This window comes from Dipodomys merriami, unplaced genomic scaffold (genome assembly GCF_024711535.1).
Source record: "Dipodomys merriami isolate MVZ:Mamm:240054 unplaced genomic scaffold, mDipMer1.0.p SCAF_41, whole genome shotgun sequence".
Classification (NCBI taxonomy): domain Eukaryota; kingdom Metazoa; phylum Chordata; class Mammalia; order Rodentia; family Heteromyidae; genus Dipodomys; species Dipodomys merriami.
In genome coordinates, this window is record NW_027205715.1 from 10,655,014 (window position 1) to 10,678,578 (window position 23,565).

At 42.0% G+C, this 23,565-nt stretch overlaps 1 protein-coding gene across 5 annotated transcripts in view; it reads left to right on the top strand.

The window, feature by feature from the left end:
* The first annotated feature begins 6,346 nt into the window (after positions 1-6,346).
* The window catches only part of LOC138806981 (core-binding factor subunit beta), a 49,770-nt gene continuing 32,551 nt past the window's right edge, over positions 6,347-23,565 (top strand). The window contains exons 1-3 of one of the 5 annotated variants that reach the window (XM_069992505.1): positions 6,347-6,693; positions 6,923-7,009; positions 13,884-14,000. In XM_069992505.1, the coding sequence (XP_069848606.1) occupies positions 6,616-6,693; positions 6,923-7,009; positions 13,884-14,000 (282 nt within the window). In that variant the 5' untranslated portion in view covers positions 6,347-6,615. The remainder of the gene's footprint in view (positions 6,694-6,922; positions 7,010-13,883; positions 14,001-23,565) is intronic. The other 4 variants (XM_069992506.1, XM_069992504.1, XM_069992508.1 and 1 more) reach the window with 4 other exon arrangements.

Sequence of the window (23,565 nt, forward strand, 5' to 3'; positions counted from 1 at the left end):
AGTGCAGACAGGGCATTAGGCGTGGTGCCAGCCACCAATTTCTTTTCTCTTCTACTCCTCTCAAGTCTCATTTGTGGCTCCAGATCCCATTTCAGCTTTAAGATGGTACAATATTGCCTTAGTAACTGAAGGGAAACTGTTTCCTTAGGAAAAATAACTAGAGGCTCAGAGACCCAGGGGGAACCCCACCCAGTCTGTGAGGAGAGGCAGATGTGGGTAGTTGCAGAACCAGACCTGGATAAAGTCATCCTTTCTAGTGCATTTGGGGCAGTAGAACATCTAGGCCTTGATTTTCCAAGCAAGAGAACAAACAGTTGGATTCAGGGGCAGGAATAAGGAACCCCCCCAAAAGCAAGAGTTGCTCCCTACCACAGGGCCTACAATAAGAAGGGACCCCAAGCCAGATGCTGGTTGGTGGCTCACCCTGGTAATCCTAGCTACTCAGAAGGCTGAGCTCTGAGGATTGTGTTCAAAGCTAGCCTAGGCAAGAAAGTCTCTGAGACTTTTTCTTTTTTTTTGTCGGTTGTGGGGCTTGAACTCTGGGCCTGGGCGCTGTCCCTCAGCTCTTCAGCTCAAGGCGAGCGCTCTACCACTTGAGCTACAGCGCCACTTCCGCTTTTCTGGTGGTTTATTGGAGATAGGAGTCTCACGGTCTTTCCTGCCCGGGCTGGCTTTGAACCGGGATCCTCAGATCTCAGCCTCCTGAGTAGCTAGGATTACAGGCGTGAGCCACCAGCGCCCGGCTTCTCTGAGACTTTTATCTCCAATTAACCATCAGAAAACTGGAAGTGGCACTATGGTTCAAAGTGGTAGAGTGCTAGCTTTGAGCAAAAGAGCTCAATGACAGGTCCTAGGCCCAGAGTTCAAGTCCCACAACCAACCAATAAAAAAATAAATAAATAAGGGACCACAGCTGTCCATGAGTATGAAATTCAATGGAGACAAGCAGGGCTTTTTTTGGGGGGGGGCATTTCTACAGTGAGCAGAATGGTTAAAACCACAATCCTGGGGTTACTAAGCCCTGAGTCTCAGTTTCCTCATTGGGATGCTGGATTTGCAGTGCTAAGGTGAGGAGCAGATGGAAATGATATAGCCCAATGCTTATCTATTCATTATCTCTCATGAGTCAGTGTCTCCTAAACTGTCCTATTTACCTGACCGACCTTTTCAGAGTCTCTTTTTTCCTCCTCTATCCAAGAGGGATAGGAAGATCTGACTTTTTTGTGTGACACTCAGTTTCAGAGTTGGGCTAGACAACTGAGGGTTTTCTATCCCTGAGTGCTTTCTACGTATCTCCTCAAGATCCATCTGGATGTCCTGCAGAAGCAATTACCTAGAGAAAGAAAAAAAAAAAAGCTTTAAGGCCCAGGAAATTGCCATGCTCAGGCAGGGGACACATTCATCCTAGATTTCAACCCATCTCCTTCCAAAAAAAAACTGAGTGCAGACAGTTGAAAAAGAGAGCCCCTAGATTGGCTGAATGCTTATGAAAGGAAGGTTCCAAATAGTGAAGCTCCAGGGGATTTAGTCAGATTCAGGGAAAGTAGGAGGATTTTTCTAGGCAAGGCAGTGGACCCCTGCCCCGAAGGCTTCCATCTGTGAGCTGGCTTAGCAAACATAGATGGGGTCTAGATGAAGCTATACCCTATCTGATGGTTGCCAATGCTGTTAGAAGTTCAAAGCTGAGTTCACTTGAAAATTTCCCCATATCGAGAAAGTATGAATTTCTTTTAATCCTATTTTTCAAAATAAGTGGGAAAAAAAAAACAAAAGTAAAAAATGCATACAGAGGTCAGCTAAGGAGAGACTGCCTTTAACCAGAGGATTGTTTCCCAGTCACCCTGCCACTTGGATGACAGACAAAGCTCGCTGTGGGTTACCCTGTGGCCCGGGATTGCCAAAGGCTACTGCAGTTCTAGGTCTGCTTGGAAGGTTTTGCCATCCCTTTCCCTTTGGACATGGTTCCCTGCCCGCATTGAGCTACAAGTAGAGCCTTCTGGCCTTCTCTGTATTCTTGCCCAACTATATCCTGCTCCTACAACCCTGATCTTTTCCTTGCCAAAGGTCATAGCGTCTGTCTGGCCATCTACTACTACTTTTGAGATCTTTCTATTTCTGTTGTGTGGTATTTTGAGTCAGGGTCTCAGCATTTAGCCCAGGCTGCTCTTAAACTTATGATCCTCTTGCCTCAGCTTCCTGAGTACTGAGATTATAGGTCTGTATCACTATACCAAACTTCAACTTTCATTTATTCCACATTTCCCATGGCAGTAACAGCTGTTACTACAGACAAAAGATCAAAATAAGCTGCAGATCTGAGAGTCTCCTAGACCTACTGTGAAACCACAGTGTCTCCTTATGGAGTAGCTTTTATAGATCAACATGAGAAGTTGCATACCAATATCCATCTACACCGAATCACGTGAGTTACCCCTGGGACATGTTTCACTCTGTTTCTTATCATGAATGCCAGCAGCAAAAACCCTAGCAATGAGCCTATGCTGATCTGCAAACTTGTTGACTGGAAGCCAAGTCAGCTTCTTCTCATTTAAACAATGGCTATGTTGTCCTGGTATCTAAAGATATTCTTAGCTGGAAACTGAACTGGAAGACTTCAAGGAGACACAGCAGTGTATGAAGGTTTCTAACTCCTGGCACTTAGTTTTGGTGTCTTGGGATAATGGCTGCCTTATTTAACCTCCCAACCTGTGTTGCAGATATGGTTTTTATCTACATTTTGCCTGTGCTGATATGGGAGTCACCATCAATTTGATCAGAACATTTATGCAACAATAAAAATGTCATTTCCCAAGAGTAGCTGATACAAACTGTTTAGTGGGACTGTAATGCACCCTTTTTTATTCCCTTTATTGGGGGGAATTTCTCTTCTCCCTATTTAAAATATCAGATTCTATGATCAATAATCACAGGGGTTCCAAATCCTGGTGGGAGGGCATATGATTTAAACTGACCAGTCAATCATATCCACACACACGTTGATTTGGAGAGAATATGTGACCCAGGTAATCAAAGTAATTTGGTAAGATGGAGCCGTGGATACTCTGATCTACTGCTGAGAAACAAGTATCATCCAAGAGATCCTGACAGAAAAGCAGTGATGAAAAATGGAGAAGCAGAAAAGAAAAAGAGAACATTGTCCAGATAGCTCATCTGCCTCTGATTTGTTTTAAGTTTCATGGAATTGACTTTCTGTTGCTTACGAATGAAAGAAAGATTATGAGAAAGTGCAAGCTCCATCAGTAGTTGTTGGAATCCATACCTTTCTGTTTATATATACACATCCATTCACGCAGGCTTGGTACAGGCCAGAAGAGCACACCCAAAGAAGGAGTTGCTCTTATGTCTACGGTTCAGAAGAGGATGTCTGAACTGGGTGCCAGTGGCCTATAGTCTTAGCTACTCAGGAAGCTGAGATCTGAGGATCACTGTTTGAAGCCAACCAGGTAGACAAATCCAAAAGATTCTTATCTTGACAGGATTGGATGTGTGACTTAAGCAGTAGAGTACCAGTGGTGAGCAGAAAAAGCCAAGAAAATATGAGGCCCTGAATTCAAGCCGCAGTACAAGTACCAAAAATAAATAAATAAATAGGAGGGCTGTAATCCTAGCTACTCAGGAGACTGAGATCTGAGAACATAATTTAAAGCTAACCTGTGCAGGAAAGTCTGCCAGACTCTCATCTCCAATTAATCACATACCTCAAAGTGTAGAGTGCTAGTCTTGAGCAAAAGAGCTCAGGGACAGTGCCCATGCCCCAAGTTCAAGCTCCATGACCACCCCAACAACAATGAAAAAACCCAAAACAATAGGAAGATGTCTGTTAAAAACCATCAACCTAGGGGCTGGGAAGGTGGCTCAGTGGTAGAGTGCTTGCCTTGCATGCCTGAGGCCCTGGGTTCGATTCCTCAGCACCACATAAGCAAAAAGAAAAATGCCGGAAGTGGCGCTGTGGCTCAAATAGTAGAGCGCCAGCCTTGAGCTGAGGAGCTGAGGGACAGCGCCCAGGCCCAGAGTTCAGGCCCCACGACTGGACCCAAAAAAATAAAAATAAAAAAAACCCATCAACCTAAATGGTTTCTTTTTTCTACCTTTCACCCTCTCTCTTTCCCTTCCTCTCCCTCTCTCTCAGTAGTGCATGCTGTAGCCCTGCCCAGCTGCCCTATATTTCAGCTTTGGAAAAAAAAAAATAAGCAACCCACAAACTTTGACCTGCAAGGCTGGAAATGTAGCTCAGTAGTATAGCATTTGTCTATAGTTGGACTGATGCCCAGAATGCAAAAAAAGAAACAAACTCAGTATCTGACTTATGAAATGGTAACCCCTGTGCTGGGAATGTGGCTTAGTGGCAGAGTGCTTGCCTAGCATGCATGAAGACCTGAGTTCAATTCCTCAGTACCACATACACAGAAAAAGCCAGAAGTGGCACTGTGGCTCAAGTGGTAAAGGGCTAGCCTTGAACAAAAGAAGCTCAGGGATGGTGCCCTGGCTGTGAGTTCAAGCCCCAGGACAGGCAAAAAAAAAAAAAAAAAAAAAGAAGAAGAAAAGAAGGAAGGGGAAGGAAGGAAGGAAAGAAAAAAAGAAATGGTAACCCCTCTGCACAACACATTAATAGCAACAACAAAATCATAAGTAAAAATGGGGGAAAACAAACACAAAAGAATCATACACACACACACACACACACAAACTACTTTAGAGCTCTAGTCTAGAGCAAAAAGCTCAAGGACAGTGCCCAGGCCCTGAGATCAAGTCCTAGGACCAGCACAAACAAACAAACAAAAAAACCCACCTTAACTTTGAGCAATCAGTCTCTAGAACTGTTAGAATTAACAACCATAAGCCGGGCGCTGGTGGCTCACGCCTGTAATCCTAGCTACTCAGGAGGCTGAGATCTGAGGATCGCGGTTCAAAGCCAGCCAGGGCAGGAGAGACCCTGAGACTCCTATCTCCAATAAACCACCAGAAAACCGGAAGTGGCACTGTAGCTCAAGTGGTAGAGCGCTCGCCTTGAGCTGAAGAGCTGAGGGACAGTGCCCAGGCCCAGAGTTCAAGCCCCACGGCCGACAAAAAAATAAAAAAATAAAAATAAATAAAAAGAATTAACAACCATACTGTTTTTCTAGGTTCTGAGTGGTTTCCTGGGGAATATTGCTAAAACCAAGACAGTCCATGGCAAATCCAGGACAGTTAGTTATCTAAGCTTAGTTCCATATCTGTAAAAATGAGATTGGACAGGGATGGGAAGTTCTGCCAAGCCTCTACTCAAGACAGGCATTGCTAATTGATTTGGCACAGATTCCTTTGCATTTAGGTATATCTTCAAATACCTTTGCAATTTGGCCCTGCTACTGACACAATTGGCACCTATTTGCTATCCTTTGAGTCAACTTTTTTTTCTAGGCCTGGGGCTTGAACTCAAGGTGCTGTTCCTGAGCTTTTTTTTTTTTTTTTTTTGCTCAAGGTTAGCATTTTACTATTTGAGCCATAGCTCCACTTCTGGCTTTCTTTTCTTTTTCCTTTCTTTTTTTCTTTTCTCTTTTGTAGTTTATTGGAGATAAGCCAGCCCTGGCTGGCTTCAAATCATGATCCTCAGATCTCAGCCTCCTGAGTTACTAGGATTACAGATGTGAGCCACCAGCACCCAGGGGTTACCTTGCTTTTCTTTAGAAACGCAAGTTTATTGGGTGGCCATTAAGTGTTAGGCCAACATAAAGGTTCTTATGCTAACTCTTAGGAACTTATGTGCATTATGGAAAATAGAATTCTGATATTTAACAGGCCCAGTCAGCAGGCAGATGAGCTGTGCAAAATCTCATCTAAAGCCTGGCTGATTACAACAGCTACCACGATCTGGCTGAAATCTTCAGTCTGTTTCCACCTTTAGTCCTAGGTGTGCACAGCTGGTGTGAGCATGCAAAATCCCCAAGGCTTCTTCACTTTCAAGTAGCAATGTGAGGTTACCCTCGAGGAGTTCACAAGTTCTAGATAGCTCTGCAATGGGGGAAATAAAAAGCCTGTGGAGGGAGAGGGGACGCTCCCGGTAGCCTAGGTGTCCGGCTGACCCCACCCAGCTGTTGTACAATGAACCCGCCAGCACTCAGGCAAAGGGGAAGGAGGTTGCGCTCTGGAGAGAGCCCGGGTTCCCGGCAACACAACCACCCCGCAAGCCGAGCGGGCGTGAGGCGCATGCGCGGCGCGGGCCGTGGAGTTGTGAATGGTGAGTCTTGTTTGCCAGAGTTTGAGGCGGGCGGGCGCGTAAGAAGGAGGGGTGGGGCCGCCGGGGGCGGGGCGGGGAGGGTGAGCTAGGTGGGCGGCGAGAGGAAGTGGCGGCGGCGGTGGCTGTGGGCGGCGAGAGCTGGGTCTGCGCGGGCGGTAGGCAACGGCTGAGGCTGCGGCGGCGTGGGCTGGGCTCGAGCGGGCGGCAGTATCTCAGACTCCCCGGAGCGGGAGCCCACGCGGGCGGGCGCCTGAAACAAAGAGAAGCGGGAGTCCGGGCGCCGCGGGGTGGGCGGTCAGTCGGTAGCACAGAACCAGCCGGCGGGTTTTACCCACGCCAGCCCGGAGCCCCGGCCGCCGCGGCCTTCGGGCGGGAAGATGCCGCGCGTTGTGCCTGACCAGAGAAGCAAGTTCGAAAATGAGGAGTTCTTCAGGAAGCTGAGCCGCGAGTGTGAGGTGAGGGGAGGCGAGGCGGGCGGAAGGCGCGGAGGCCGCGACGCGCCCCGAGTGGGCCCGGGCGGAGAAAAGTTTGGGCGGCGCGGTCGCAAGAGGGGCAAATCTCGCCCCGGCAGCCGTCTGTCTGCCCGCAGACTCTGCTTGCCCTTATCGGCGCCGCGAGGGGCGGGCGAGAGACGCCGCGGATTTGGCTCCTGATTTTCCTCGGCCGGTCTCTCTTGCCTTGCAGATTAAATACACGGGCTTCAGGGACCGGCCCCACGAGGAGCGCCAGACGCGCTTCCAGAACGCCTGCCGCGACGGCCGCTCGGAGATCGTAAGTCGCGGGATGGGGCGCGGGGACCGCGGTGCGCGCGCGTGCGCGCGGGCGGGCGCGGGTCACTTGTTGCTCCGCGAGACGCGCGGCCCAGGCGGGTTCCGGACGGCGCCGCGCGCGGACGCCGCGGCTCCCGGAACTGAGCGGACTCCGTCTCACTTCCTACTGGGGATTCAAAAGGCGCAAGAAAACCAGGCGCTGGGCGGGCCGGTCCTCGCTCGGCGCGGACGCCCGGGTCCTGCAGCGGTAGCCCCGCCGCCGCCGCCGGTGGCTTGTATTTTCCTCCCGAAGCCAGATCTGAGACCCTCTTCGCCGCGATGGAGCTCAAACCCCAGCCACATGGAACAAGCAGAAGGGCATTGTATCAGGCTGTGACACCATTCGGGGTTCTCAGAATTTGTAGGAAGGCAACGCTCCTGTAGCAAAAGAATTGGGGGTGGGGTGGGGTGGGAGCTTCCCCCGGAGTCAGCGATAGTTGGTTTCTTAGAAGCTAAATTTCAGTCCCCGTGTAGCTGAGAATCTTGTTTATTGACCTAATAGAAGATGAGGTGGGGGGGGGGGGGAGGAAGCAACACAGAGTGGATCATTTTCTTTCCCTAGAATATTCTGCCTCAGTAGAATCTGAAACACCCCCCCTTTCCCTTCCCCCCCGCCCCCCCCCCCCCCGCTTTTCTAACTTTTTAGTGCTGTAGTTTCGAAAGAATTGCTTGTTTCTATGAAACTCACAGTTGATCTTGAAGTCCCCGTTTAGGTGTGATGGGTGTGTTGCCTCCTGTTCATCAAACTTTAGGTTGAAAACTACTCAGGTGTGGTAGTTTCTTTCATGCTTTTTGCGGTGTCCTATTGAAGGTTAGTTTTCAAGGAGGAAGCAATGATAGGAGGAAGTTTATAGAAAAAGGAGTCGATTATTTAAAAAAAAAAAGATGAAGCATTGCATAATGGAATCGTATTTTCTGCTCACTTGCGTTGGCAGAGACTTGAAGCTTAAGATAATAGTTTGAACTGAGGTTAACAAGAAACTATTTTGGAAAATTTATTTCTCCTCCCCCTTTATAGTCAGTTGTTTCATTGAGATGTAATTCATATACCACGAAATTTTCCCTTTGCATCACCACATCCAGATTTATCTTCAAGGGATGTTTAATATTTAAAGTGAAAGCATTTGGGAATTACATTACAGAAAGATGATACTGTTTAAATTTATCAGAAGCACAAGATGTTGGGTCATTAATGCATATTATGAAACTTCAGCTTTCAATTCATCTCCAAGTTTCTTGAGTAGTTTAATATTTGTGTGATGTAGACATATAAAACAAAGGCATTTTGGTTTGGGCACTGAGTTGTATAATAAATCGTTATTAGTTCAGAGATGTCATCCTTTACCTTCAAGAAAGATGATAGTTGGTATTTCTGATCAAAGAATTTCCTTCAGGTAATTGATGTTGTTAAGTGATAAAGATGAGATATAAAGTACTGTTGCTATTTTTTTTGAAGCTAGGATTTTTTTAACCAAGTGAAGCATAGCCAGTAGGTTTTTTTTTTTGTCATATTAGAATTTGCTGCATGTAATTATAAATTGGGTATATAGTTCAACCCACAGTCTGATTAGCTGTATATAGTATTGCTATATAAAAGATTGCTAAATTGTTACCTATTTGTAGTAAATTTCTTTCCAAGATGAATTAGACATTCTAGGCTTTCTCTCTTAAGTATCTGATCTTAAAATTTTTTTTTCAACTGGAGTTTGAACTAGGCCTTGTATTTGCTAGACAAATTACCTCTTGAGCTACTTTACCAGCCTTGATCCTATGAATTTTTACTATGTTTTGTTTGTTTTCTGTCAGAACTCAGGGCCAGGGTGCTGTCCCTGAGCATCTCTTGCTCATGGTTAGTGCTGTACTGCCTGAGCCACTTCTGGCTTTTTTGGGATATTTTACTAGAGATGAGTCTCATGGACTACCCAGGTTGGCTTTGAACTGCAATCCTCAGATCACAGACTCCTAAATAATGAGGATTACAGGCCTAAGCTGCCTGCACCTGGCAGATCTGAGCCTCTTGAATAACTAGGGTTATAGATATGAGCCACCAGCACTTTGCCAGTCTTCTCCTGCCCGCCCCCGCCCCCCAATAGTCTCATGAAATGAAAGCTGACCTTGAGGTCTTATCTTCTTGCTTTTTGTTGAGTAATGTAACTATGTCATATATTTAGGAGGGGATTTCATACTTCCCTTTTTCTAGTCCTCCCTCACGTACTTTTTTGTTCTGATACTGGAGCTTCAACCAAAGGCCTTGAGCTTTTTCCACTCAAACCAGGCATTCTACTACTTGAGCCACACCACCATTCTGGCTTTTTGCTGGTTAATTGAAAATAAGAGGAACTGGGCTTTTTTTACCTGGTCTGTCTTTGAACCAGGATTCTCAGATCTCAGGCTCCTGAGTAACTAAGATTATAGGCATGAGCCACCAGCATCTGGCTTATTCTCCCGTTTTTATTAATTATTACACACACAAATTAAAGGATTCTTGGCTTCTAGAAGGTGGAGACCAGTTTAATTTTGAATATACTCCTTTGGATTCAGATCATAATTCCTTTGGATCATTATTTTAGGGATTATTTTAATTTAGAGATTATGTAATTTAATGCCAGAACTCTAATTTATGAGTTAGGAATAGGCTGTTGTCTCTACCTGTTTAGTTATACACTTTGCCTCTATTTTGACAGCAGACACATAGTTTTTTAACCTATGTATTTTTAGAACTATGTATCCCAACCTGTCTTCTGATGTATCAGTAAAGTTTGTAAAGTTTATTTTGAGGGCCAAGGGTATGGTAGAACATTTGGCTATCTTGAGCAAGACCCTAAGATTAAATTAATTTCCAGTACTGGCAGGGGGTGGGGTAGGTGGGGATGTGTGTATTATAATATTTAAAGGAATTAAGAGCTGCAATTCTCTTTTTGCAAAATTCAACCATGCTCCTTATCTCATCATGGAATATTAGTGGTTATGGTGAAAGGTACAATCTAATCCTTCTATGAATTTTCATTTTAGTAAGCATGTTGGAGAGATTTTCAACACTAATAATGAAACAAAAAATGAACATTATAGTGAGTACTGTGGGAGAGTAAAACTAATTTTTGTTTTTTGAGAACATTGAGTGATAAAAGGTAGGTTGGAGTAGCACAGGGCTTGCCATTTTAATGTTATAAAGTATAATCAGGACAAATCTTATATACAGACTTTATACCAGTATAGAATTTTAACCTTTTCAAATAGATTTTTCCCAAGCCTTTCTTAAAAAGATGTATATTTAGGGGCTGGGAAGGTAGCTCAGCGGTAGAGCGCTTGCCTTGCATGCCTGAGGCCCTGGGTTCGATTCCTCAGCACCACATAAGCAAAAAGAAAAAAAAAACTGGAAGTGGCACTGTGGCTCAAGTGGTAGAGCACTAGCCTTGAGCTGAAGAGCTGAGGGACAGCGCCCAGGCCCAGAGTTCAGGCCCCACAACCGGACCCAAAAAAAAAAAGAAAAGAGAGATATGTATATTTAATTATTTTTCTAATGGCTCTGGAATCAAACTTATAGCCTCATATAGCCCAACTCTTCCTAGCCATGTTAATTTACAAAGAGGGTTTTGAGGGGGAGGGGAGAGCTTGAATTTGGCCTGGGCCTACCCTTTGGGGGTTGTCTTTTCTGGGTTTTTGTTTGTTTTTGTTTTGTTTTTGCTGAAGGCTAGAGCACTACCGCTTGAGCCACAGCTTCGCTTTTGGCTTTTTGGTGGTTAATTGGAAATGAGAATCTCATAGACTTTCTTGCCAGGATAGCTTCCAACAACAGATCTCAGCTCTCAGCCTCAGTAGCTAGGATTGTAGGTGTGAGCCACTGGCATTGACAAAGGGGTTTCCTTGAGGTTTTTTTTCCCATACATGAATATGAAGTATGTTGATAAAAGCCAGATATTCAGTAGGTATCATCTGTAATCCTACTCCTGAAACTCAGGAGATCTGAGGAACACAGTTGGAAACCAGCCCACAGGGGCAGTAAAGAGCCTCCTATCTCCAGTTAACCACCAAAAAGCTGGAAGTAGCTGTGGCTCAAGTGGTAAGAGTGCCAGCCTTGAGGCAAAAAAGCTCAGAGACAGTGCATAGGCCCTGAGTTTAAGCCCTAGGACCTGCCTATGTTCATGTGCACATACCCACACCTGAGAGAAAGTATGTTGATTATATTTCCCAACCCTTGTGTATATATAGAATCAAAGATTATAAAAAAAAAATATCAAAGATTGTGAGACCTACAGTTTCATCCCAGTCAATCCTGCCTCTCTCCCTCAGAAAAAAGAAAAATATTCTAGTTCAAGTAAGTTTGGAAAATGCTGTTTAGAATAATCAGGGTTTTGATTTTGCCAGTCTTGAGGCTCCAGCTCTGGGCTTGAGCTGTTCCTGAGCTCCTTTTTGCTCAAGGCTTAGCACTCTACCACTTGAGCCACAGTGCCACTTCTGGCTTTTTCTGTGATTAATTGGAGATAAGAGTCTCATAGACTTTCTTGCCTGGGCTGGCTTTGAACCTCAGTCCTCAGATCTCAGCCTCCTAAGTAGCTAGGAGTAAGCCTCCAGCACCCGACAGAAAATTAGTTTTTACCACTTTTTCTCTTGATGAGATAATGGCCATCAAACAGTAAAGCACGAACTCTTCTGAGGTAATAAGATCTTCAGTGTCTTAGCACAGAGCTGGTTAGGGCACTGGAGGATTTGCTACTCGTGAATATATAAATGCCTTAGGGATTTGGACACAGAATTTTCATTCATAGGCTCAATCTCATGTTTGTCACTACTCTGCTCTGAGAATTTCATTTTCAGATGCTGAAATGTTAGCTCTCTTATTGATCTCAGTTATTTTCTCTTAAGCTGGGTACATTGCTGTCCTATTTGCAGTCTCAGCTACCAGGGAGACTAGGGAAAAGGACAGTCATCCAAGCCCAACTGTTTTAGGCCAGTATCAGCAACAAAGATCTCATTTTACAAAGACATAAGTTATTTTTCTTACATTATTGGCAAACATTTATAATAATGTTTACTTGGTACTGTTCTAAATAAATACTTAACAAATACTAATTTGTGGGGAAAAAAATAGAAACATGCCTTAGCTCATAAAATCTAGGCAGTTTTCTTCCTGGTCTGCTTTTCTTTAAGATTGATGTAATATTTGATTTTTCGTGTCCTGGGGCTTGAACTCAGGGCCTGGGCACTGTTCCTGAAGCTCTTTGTGCTCAAGTCTAGCACTCTGTCACTTGAGCCACAGCACCACTTCTGGCTTTTTCTAAGTAGTTCATTGGAGATAAGAGTCTCATGGATTTTTCTTCCCAGGCTGGCTTTAAACTGCAATTCTCAGATCTCAGCCTCCAGAGTAGCTAGGATTACAGGCGTGAGCCACTAGCGCCCAACTTGATGTTCAATTTCTATCATAGAAAATATATACTACAAGAAAAAGGTATTCCAGTTGGTAAGAGAATGCCAACAAAGAAGCCTCTACATATTTAGTAGTTAACTTGACACAACCACTATGAGGAAGTATAATCCAGGTGCTGATGACTCATGCATATAATCCTCTCTACTCCATAGGATAAGATCTGAGTATTGTAGTTTGAAGGTAGCCTGAGCAGGAATGTCCAGGAGACTTACCTCCAAAAAGCCAGAAGTGAAGCTTGGCTCAAGTGGTTAGAGCCCTAACCTTGAGTACAAAAGCTCAACAGTAGTGCCCAAGCCCTAAGTTCAAGCCCCAGAAATGATACCAAGAGAGAGAGCTGTAAAAGTGAGCCCCTAACTTTCAGATGAAGACTAGGAATGATGCTTCAGAATTTAATCAGTAAAATAAACTGAACTAACTTCTCTGGTTCCAGCAAAGAAGAGTATACATTTAAATGACAAAACACGTAATTTTTTTGGAAATATTTTTTTTAGGACTGGAAGCATGTCTCCAGTGGTAGAGCTCACAGCTCAAGTTCATTCCTCAGTACTGCAAGAAAACAACAACAACAATAAAAAACCCTTTTATTTATTTCTGAATTGCCCCAGCAAGAGGAATAATGTTGTTTCTCTAGACACAGGGCAAATACCAAGTTAAATTTATCAGGGACTTCATAGAATGCCACATTATTGAAATGTTTTAGATAATTCTATCTTATTGAACAATGCCATCCACATCTTTTACAAATACGAATACTCAATACTCTTTGCTAGAATCTGAACTAATTCTTTTAGGGTAAAATTGTTTAATGTATATATTTTAATCATTCAGGCTTTTAGAGAGAAGTACTGTCACATCACTTTCTCAGGGGTGGTCAGTCAGAGAAGACATCATCTCTAGTGCATATTAACCTGAGCTTCAGAATGCACTTATGTACTGAAATTTTTAAGTGCCACACACCATTCAGTGTTTCTTTGAGTATAAGGAAATCAACAGAAATAAAACGTCCTGTTTATACAACTGTAAATTGTTGTGTGCTTTAAAATGCAAAAATCTTTAGATTATCAGTGGTTTTTACACTTAAAAATACCAGTTCTTAAATGCAAAGATCGTGGTTTCTGGTTAGACATTAGCAATGTGAGATACTAACGTCAGCAAAAAATGACCTGAAAGAAAGTATTGATTCCATGTCTGATTTTATATTTAAGCAGCCAATGGCAAATGCCCTCAAAATGGAATCAGATGTTTGTAACTTAATACTTAAGAAAAATGATGAGTGCATGTTTTTTTTTACTTTTAAGTATTCTCAGTGCTGCCTGGCTTAAGACATAAACTGATGTAAAAATAAATGACTGCCTGCATAATTTATGTAATGTCCTGCTCCTGATCCTGTTTGTATTGATTTTTCTAAAAGGCTTTTGTGGCCACAGGAACCAATCTGTCTCTCCAGTTTTTTCCGGCCAGCTGGCAGGGAGAACAGCGACAAATACCTAGCCGGGAGTATGTCGACTTAGAAAGAGAAGCAGGCAAGGTAGGAAATACTTCTTTGCAAATTAAAATACTGTGGATTGTTTTTATTAGAGATTATCTGATGACTTACATTTTAATAAAGAAATTACAGGTCTGTTTGCATAGGCATATGATCAAATTTGTTTTCATTTTATAAAGGATGTAATACAATTTTGAAATGAGTGTTTATATCATTGTTACTAATTCCATATGTGTAATAATTATAGAAAGTTAACCTGTAAGGAAAGTAATACACTTTTCTACATTTAATATTGAAAACCTAATTCCTTTAAGCTGGGCGCCGGTGGCTCACTCCTGTAATCCTAGCTACTCAGGAGGCTGAGATCTGAGGATCATGATTCAAAGCCAGCTTGGGCAGAAAAGTCTGTGAGACTCTTATCTCCAATTAACCACCAGAAAACCAGAAGTGGTGCTGTGGCTCAAGAGGTAGAGTGCTCGCCTTGAGCTGAAGAGCGCGGGGATAGCGCCCAAACCCAGAGTTCAAGCCCCATAACCAACCAAAAAAAAAGTGTTGACAAGCTGGCTAACACAATCCTATGTCCTCTGGAGGTTGAGGTCTGAGGATCATGGTTCAAAGCCAGCCTGGGCAGGAAAAGTCCACGAAACTCTTATCTCCAATTTATCACCAAAAAGCGGGAAGTAGAGCTGAGGCTCTAGTTTTAGAGCACTAACCTTGAGGGAGAACAAAAACAAAGAACAATACCTCAGGGATAGCACTCAGGTCCTGAGTTCAAGCCCCAGAACTGGCAAGAGAAGTTGGCAAGATTTTTTTTTGGGGGGGGGGTCTGGTCATGGGGCCTGAACTCTGAGCCTGGGCACTGTCCCTCAGCTCTTCAGCTCAAGGCTAGCGCTCTACCACTTGAGCCACAGTGCCACTTCCAGTTTTTTGTTTTTTTTTTTTTGCTTATGTGGTGCTGAGGCATCGAACCCAGGGCCTCATGCATGCAAGGCAAGCACTCTACCACTGAGCCACCTTCCCAGCTGAGCAAGATTTTTTTGTTTATTTAAAGGAAAGAGAAAAATGGGAAAAGGTTCTTTAAGCTTGAAAATAGTATTATTTAGAAAATAAATAGTATTTAGAAATAGTTCCTGAATAACTTTCTAATTCTGATAATGTAGCAAATCAATTTCAAAGAAAAATAGGGTAAAAACTTTACCTTGGAGAGTTTTCATGTTTTGAGGAAAGTTTCCAGGAATTTATACTTATGCTGGAAATTTAGCAAGTTATAAAAAGGCAAACATGTAAGCTGAGAGCTGTTAAAATCTTAGCTAAATGTAGTATACTAAGGGGTTTTGTTGGGAGAGATGGAAGAGAATGATTAATGGGGTGACATGGATCAAGATGCATTGTATAACCTAATTTGTTGAATGGTAACCCCTTTGTACAACTACTTAAGATAATTTAAATTTTTTAATGTATTACTTTTTTGTAACATTCTTAAGTACTTAGTATTTTTCCTGTGTTGTCATATCTATGCTTTCAATTTAGTAAACAAAATATTTTTTTCTGTTAAGCTGCAAGGATTTTTATTCTTGTGTATATATAAAGAATTATGTTTTTTTTAACTTCATGAAATTAGGATTTTTTAAATGGGTAACAGACCAACCAACTGGAAGATGAAGACTGCAGGATGTAAAAATTGAGTAATAAACAAATAATTTACTTTTCTGTGTATTAACTTGTTTAACTGGAAATTTTAAAGCGAATGTTGCAGATTTTACTATTACTGAGTCTTATGAGGGAAAGTTAAGTCGTTGTAAGTATTTGCTTTTGTCTGTTTATTGAACATATGCGTGACTACATTAATAAATTATCTTTCTCCTGTTCAAACACTTTCTTTTTTTTTTTTTCTTTTTGGTCAGTCATGGGGCTTGAACTCTGGGCCTGAGCACTGTCCCTCAAGGCTAATGCTCTACCACTTGAGCCACATTGCCACTTCCGGTTTTCGGATGGTTTATTGGAGATAAGAATCTTACGGACTTTCCTGCCCAGGCTGGCTTTGAACAATGATCCTCAGATCTCAGCCTCCTAAGTAGCTAGGATTACAGGTGTGAACCACTAGTGCCCAGCTCAAATACATAGTGGTATATGACTATTGTCCCAGGATTTGGGAGGCTGAGATAAGGGGGTCTCTCCAGTCCAGGAGATACAAGCCAACCTGGCAACATAGATGCTTTCCCTCTCCCCCTGTTAAAAAAGGAGAGAGAGGGAGGGAGAGAAAAAGAGGGAGGTGCTTAAAGGCATATGCGTACATGCAAATAAATATCATCTTAGCTTGAATGTTAACTATTCTAAGATTTTAAGAATGACCTCTTGGCCAAGCACTGACAGTTCATGTTTGTAGTCCTACTTACTCAGGAGGTTCAAGGCAAGCCCAGTCAGAAAATTGGAGATTCTGTCTCTATAATTTCCTCTAGAGATCTGAAGGATCAAGGTTCATGGACAGTGTAGGCAGAATAAAAGATCACGTTCTAAACTCCATTTCCAAAATAACCAGCAAAAAGCTGAGGTACAAGTTTTGCTCCAGGGATAGAGTGCCAGCCTAGCAAGTGTGAGGCTGAGTTCAGACTCCAGTATTTCCACAGTAATTCCTTTTCCTTTGTAGGGAGCAGGAAATGTTTCTCTGTTTCTGTCTCTCTTTTTAAAATACTATTTCTCTGTATTTTAACCTTGGTGTACTAAAACAAATAGTTGCTACAGCTTTATTTGGTGCCAGTTCTGGGGCTTGAACTCAGAACCTGGGTGACTTTCTGTTAAGGCTGATGCTCTGCCACTTTCAGCATTTTGCTGGTTAGTTGGAGATAAGAGTCTCATAGCTTGCCTGCATGGGCTGCTTTCAAACCTGGATCCTCATCTCTTAGCCTCCTGAATAGATAGGATAGCATGAGCCACTAGTGCCCAGCTAGGAAATTTATCTTATTCATGTTGATTGTAGAAGTCTCTCTCTTTAAAAAAAAAAAAAAAAAAAAAAGAGGTGGGGGACAAATAGTAAATATTTTCAGTGTTTGAGGTTTACTGTCTCTGTTGGAGCTTCTTACCTGTGCTGGTGTAGTGTGTACATACGTATTTAACTGTGTAAACAAGTGAGTATAGCAGTCTTCTAAGAATGCTAACAATGGCAGAAATCAGTGTTTTAAGAAAGTACTTTTTTTTTAAATTGTGAAAATACCGTACAGAGAGGTTACAATTACATGGGCTAAGGAAGTACTTTTAAATTTTTTGATAACTTGTAATTTTTTTCTCTAGATTTTTCATACTTAAAAAAAGACAAAAATCTTTGATTTTCATTTTCATTAAATTTTTTAGACAGGGTCTCATGATCATAAAATAGCAAAGCAGAGTGTTAGACAATATATTTTATATTTTAGTTGAATAGAAATCAGTTATATCATCATTATTATTCTACGCATTTGATTTAATGGATAAGGACAGAATCTTGTAAATGGCTTACTCCAGTTAGTCTCTCTTTTTTTTTTTTTTTTTGGTGGGTCGTGGGGCTTGAACTTTGGGCTTGGGCACTGTCCCTGTGCTCTTCAGCTCAAGGCGAGCGCTCGCTCTACTGCTTGAGCCACAGCGCCACTTCCGGTTTTCTACTGGTTTATTGGAGATAAGAGTCTCACAGAGGGGCTGGGAAGGTGGCTCAGTGGTAGAGTGCTTGCCTTGCATGCATGAGGCCCTGGGTTCCATTCCTCAGCACCACATAAGCAAAAAGAAAAATGCCGGAAGTGGCGATGTGGCTTAAGTGGTAGAGCACTAGCCTTGAGCTGAAGAGCTGAGGGACAGTGCCCAGGCCCAGAATTCAGGCCCCACGAACGGACCCAAAAAAAAAAAAAAGAGTCTCACAGACTTTCCTGCCTGGGCTAGCTTTGAACTGTGATCCTCAGATCTCAGTCTCCTGGGTAGGTAGGATTACAGGTGTGAGCCACCGGCGCCCAGCTCCAGTAGTCTTTTGGTTTTTTTTTTTTTTTTTTTGGATCCGGTCGTGGGGCCTGAACTCTGGGCCTGAGCGCTGTCCCTCAGCTCTTCAGCTCAAAGCTAGCGCTCTACCACTTGAGCCACAGCACCACTTCCGGCTTTTTTCTTTTTGCGTATGTGGTGCTGAGGAATCAAACCCAGGGCCTTAGGCATTCAAGGCAAGCGCTCTGCCACTGAGCCAACTTCCCAGCCCTCCAGTAGTCTTTTGACTCAGCTTCTGCATCCTTTTGCTTACTTCCTGCAAGGTCTTTGTACCAAAGTAAATATGTGTCTGTTTATATCCACAGTTTGCCAGCGTTTACAGGAATCCTTGATGTTAGCTTTGAGAAATCTCTATTCATACTCAGTAAGCTCCTTCTTCATTTGACATAGTCTGGTCGTTCCAAATAAATTTTTTCTGCGGTAAGGCTTTGGAATGCACTTTTTCCTGAAGAGAAATATAGACCTTATAACTAGTTTATCACATCTAGATTTTAAATATCTCAGTTTAGCTAAAATGTAAAATATTTTCTGGCATTCAGTTGACAGTTTAATATATTGTAATAACTAATCTGATTTTAAAATATTTTAAGTATGTTGATATTAAATTTTAAAATTTAGAATGAAAGTTATGGGCTTTTAATTTTCTTTTGTTTTGGTGTGCTAAGATTGAACCAAGAGCCTCACATATATTAAACAAGCCCTCTACCACTAAGTAATCCCTTGCCCGTGGGTGTGTTAATTTTTAAAAATTTATCTTTCAGTCATTTTTTAAATCAAGGAGAAAGGTATTGACTGATTTTTCTGAAAAATAAAGTTTTAAAAGAAATATGCTATAATAAAGTTACATGGATTTACATAAAAAGGTGAATATACCTCTGGCAGCATTTGAATATTATATAGTCTTTTTCTCCTTTTTAATTGTAAAATTTTTTAGTATAACGGTAAAAATTTATCTGAATTATATCTTACATTAGAAAAGGCAGAAATATCAACAAAAAAAAGAAAAAGCATTGCCTTCTTAAACACTTGGGCTAGGAAGTGGCTCAGTGGTACAGTGCTTGCCTCGCATACATGAAGTGCTGGGTTCAATTCCTCAACACCACATAAACAGAAAAAGCCAGAAATGGTATTATGGCTCAAATGGTAGGTGCTAGCCTTGAGCTGAAAAGCTGAGGGACAGCACCCAAGCCCAGAGTTAAAAGCCCCACGATGAACAAAAAACGAAAAGAAAAGAAAAAAAGCAGAAATATGTCTGACAAGAACATCTATAGATGTTATGACAGTTATGACTGTTTCTTTCCTGCTTCTGCTTCCTACCCCAGATCTTTCAGTAGGCTCCCTGTCCCAAGATTCAATGCTTCTTATTTTCTCTTTTAATTGCAATTTTTCAGTCAGCATTATTGAAGTTTATTATTTACATACAGTAAAGTTCACCTGCTTTAAATGTACACTTCAGTGATAAATGTTTAGTCAATAGTATAATCACCATCACAGTCAGGCTGTAAACCATTTCCATAACCACATGCCTTTTGCCAGTACTATTGTAATTGGTATTTATATACATGCCTTGATAATTTTATGAGTCATTTTACAGGCAGGAAAATATTGATTTCTCCCCAACCCCCACTGGTATTGGAGCTTGAACCCTAGGGCCTAGGTACTGTACCTTAGCTTTTTCACTCAAGGCTAGCACTCTACACTTTCACTTGCAGCTTTTTGCTTGTTAATTAGAAAAAGTCTCGTGGACTTTCCTGCTCAGGCTAGCTTTGAACCCCGATGCTCAGCCTCCTGAGTAGCCAGGATTACAGTCTAAAGTCACCTGCACCCAGCTAATGGTGGTGAATTTTAATGCTACTTAGCTTGAGTAGGTTCAGAGATTTTGTTTGATTGATTGATTGCTTGATTGATTAACGATACTGGGAATTTCTACAGAGCCAACCTGTGATAGGCAGTGCTGCAGTTGAATGTTAATTATTACCTTTTTAAAATAAAAACATACGATGTGAATATTGGAAATAGTTATCCATCCTGGGCTTTTCAGTTTAACTGGAGCCTTCTTTTGGTGTGCATTTAGGAACCAAGGATTTAAAATAACATTTCAAGTGTGCCTCTTGGCAGTTTTCCTGTGCTTTCAGTACTCTTGATGCAGCAGTGCAGCATTATGCTGTATGTTCTGAGAAGCGCTGGGTCTGGGAAGGGTTGATGGGTGATTTTTGTGAGTAAAAAATTATTTTCCACACATTCATTCCATAGTATGTCCTTTCATGCTTTAAAACTTTATGTGTAAATTAAAGGCAGGCAGGTTAATCTCCAGACAAAAATTAGTCTAGAAACACGTGACTCAACATTTCTTTCTTTTTTTTTTTTCTTTTTTTGGTCAGTAGTGGGGCTTGAACTCCGCCTGGGCTGAGTTCTTCAGTGCAAGGCTAGCGCTCTACCACTTGAGCCACAGCGCGATTTCTGTTTGTCTGGTGGTTTATTGGATGAGTCTCATGGACTTTCCTGCCTGGGCTGGCTTTGAACCATGATCCTCAGATCTCAGCCTCCTGAGTAGCTAGGATTACATGCATGAGCCACTGGCACCCGGCTTCAACATTTCTGTTAGATGTTTTCCAACACATAATTCTGCCCATATTGTAGAAATTCCAAATGTGTCTGGGTAACAAAAATTATTATTTCTAGTGTGTAACCTCATTAGCAGACATTATTTTAAATAAAATGAATCCTTTGCAAAAGCTTTCTATGTTTTTTGAGGGTATTGCTTTTTTGTGTTAGATTTTTTTGTTGTTGTTGGTTGTGGGGCTTGAACTCAGGGCCTGAGCTCTTTTGCTCAAGGCTAGTACTCTACTACTTTGAGCCACAGACCCACTTCTGATTTTCTAGTGGTTAATTGAAGATGAGTCATGGAACTTTTTAGCCCAGGCTAACTTCAACCACGATCCTCAGATCTCAGCCTCCTGAGTAGCTAGGTATGAGCCACCAGCACCCAGTTTGTGTTAGATTTCCAATTCTGAATTGTCATTCATTCCTTTGCTGTCTCAAACTTTTCTGAGCCTCTGAGGTTGGGTATTTGGGTGTTTTTTAAGTATATGTTTTATCACTAAGCTGTAACTCTTGCCCTTTCCAGGCCATATAATCATAGCTGCATAGAGGCAGAGATGGAGTGGGTTGTGTGGCTTAAGGCTAGCCTGGACAAAAAGTGAGCATGAAACAGACCCCATCTCAGTCTATAAGTGACTGTGCCAGTACGTGTCTATCATCCAGTTCATTCAGGAGGATCACTGTGGTCTGAGGTGAGACCGCACCCAAAAAATCAAACGAAGAGCTGTCTCAAGTGGTAGAGTGCCTATCTAGCAATCATGAGACCCTGACTTTAAACCCCAGTACAAAAAATATATATATATAACTTAATTTCTTTGGTTTTGTCACAGTACTAAGGCACAGAACTCTGGGTCTTGAGCTCTCTTTTTTATTCACAGCTCAGGCTCTACCACTTGAGTCACACCTCCACTTCCAAATAATTCTTTTTAATGAGTATGTAAAGTACAGGAGGGTTTATTGTGACATCTCTATATATACATACACTGTACCTATCAACCTCACCTCATTGGTCTATTTTATACATGTATATAAAATATCTAAACCATATTTACCTTCTTCATTCACCCTTCTTCCTCCATCTGATAATCTGTCTCAAGCAAAGCCTGTTTTACTTTCCTATCATTTATTCATTCATTCATTTGTTCATTTGTTTTCATTTATTTTTGTGCCAGTAGTGATGTTTGAACTCAGGACCTTGTACTCTTGCTTACCTCCTCCCCACCTAACACCTGGCAGCCTACCATTTGAGCTGCCTCCACTTCCATCTTTTTGTCAGTTAATTGGAGTTAAGAGTCACTAGGATTTATTTGACTGGGCTGGCTTCAAACTTCAGTCCTCAGATCTCAGCCTCCTGAGTAGCTTGGATTGTAGGCTTACACCACTGGTACCCAGCAAGAGATTTTTGGGTTTGGGTGTTGCTGTTGTTGTTGTTGTTGTTGTTACTGGTTTTTGAACTCTGGTCCTCGTGCTTGCTAGACAGGTATTCTTACTGCTGAGCTCTGCCTCTTGGCCTTCATTTTTTTTAATTAATATTTTACCACATGGTTTCTTTCACCAAGGCTTAATACTCAATTAAGTGGAGGATTTTTGCTATGATTAATTTGGAGGTAAGACCTTCCTGCTCCAACTGACTTCAAACCTCCATCGTTGGATCTCAGCCCTCTGCTGAGATTATAGCTAGGATTACAGACATGAGTCAAACAGCACCAGGCAGTATTGGGGTTTGAACTTGGTCTCAAGGCTGGTGCTCTTATCACTTGAGCCACTTCTCCAGCCCTGCTTTTCTGCTAGTTATTTTAGAGATAGAGTCTTGTGGACCTTTCTGCTTGGGGTTGCTTCAGATCTCAGACTCCTGTGTAGGTAGTACTTTCAGGTAGGAGCCAATAATGCCTGGCTACATCTTGTGTTTTTTTAATTTCACAGCTGAGGAAATTGAAACAAGAGATCCTAAATAAGTCTTCAGAAATAATGTAAGCCCTTTCCTAGATAGAGCCAAGATCTAAGGCCAGGTCTTTTTTTTTTTCTCTTTAGTCTGTATTCCTTGTAATTTTTACTGCTGCTATAAATCATTGAATAAGGTGCTGCAAACTGTACCATCTTCCAAAGCCTTACATAAAATTACTTTGGCCCAGATTACTCTTCCTATTAGATGAGAAATCATTGGTATTTTAATGTGGTCTTTTTTAGATTTTTTTTAACATTTTTAAAGTTTTTATTTACTTTTTGTTGTTGGTTGTGAGGCCTGAAATCTGGGCCTGGGCACTGTCCCTCAGCTCTTCAGCTCCACTTCCAGCTTTTTCTGCTTATGTGGTGCTGAGAAGTCAAACCTAGGGCCTCATATGCATGCAAAGCAAGCACTCTACTACTGAGCCACCTTCCCAGCCCCTTTATTTACTTTTTTTTTATAGCAATTTTTTTATTGTGGTTAAATGATGACATAAATTTTACAGTATTGTGGGATAGTGATACTTAGTTAAAGTCACAAACATTCTAACCTTCATGGGGAAAATTGTCTTTATCATGGTCTATAAAGTTTATGAGTTCTATGAGCTTTGACACTACAGTTATTTCTTCCACACCAGGTGATCATTTCTTTCCTTTTGCTTAGTGTCAGCTGTTCCTTCTTTCACGCTCATTCCCTCCCTCTCATCGCTGCCATTGAGTTGCTTAGTTCCTTTTGATCAATGTCCAGTGCAACTGATGGGTCCCGCTGTTGTATGTTTTCCCATTTCCCTCTGTGTCCTCCTCCTAGTTTCTCTTCAATGTGCATATAAATACCATATATGTGGTCAGCAGCATAGGGTCATTTAGTAATGATTCGACCAGATGAGTGGAAGTCCTTTGTTTCTTGAGTCTTGTTTACTTTGTCGTATCTCCTAACATTTTGGATTTAACATCCACTTATCAGGGAGACCATGTGCTGTTTGCCTCTTTGCTCTTGGCTTACCTTACTCAACATGATTTCTTCTGGTTCCATCCATTTCCCTGCTAATGTCCTTTCTAATGA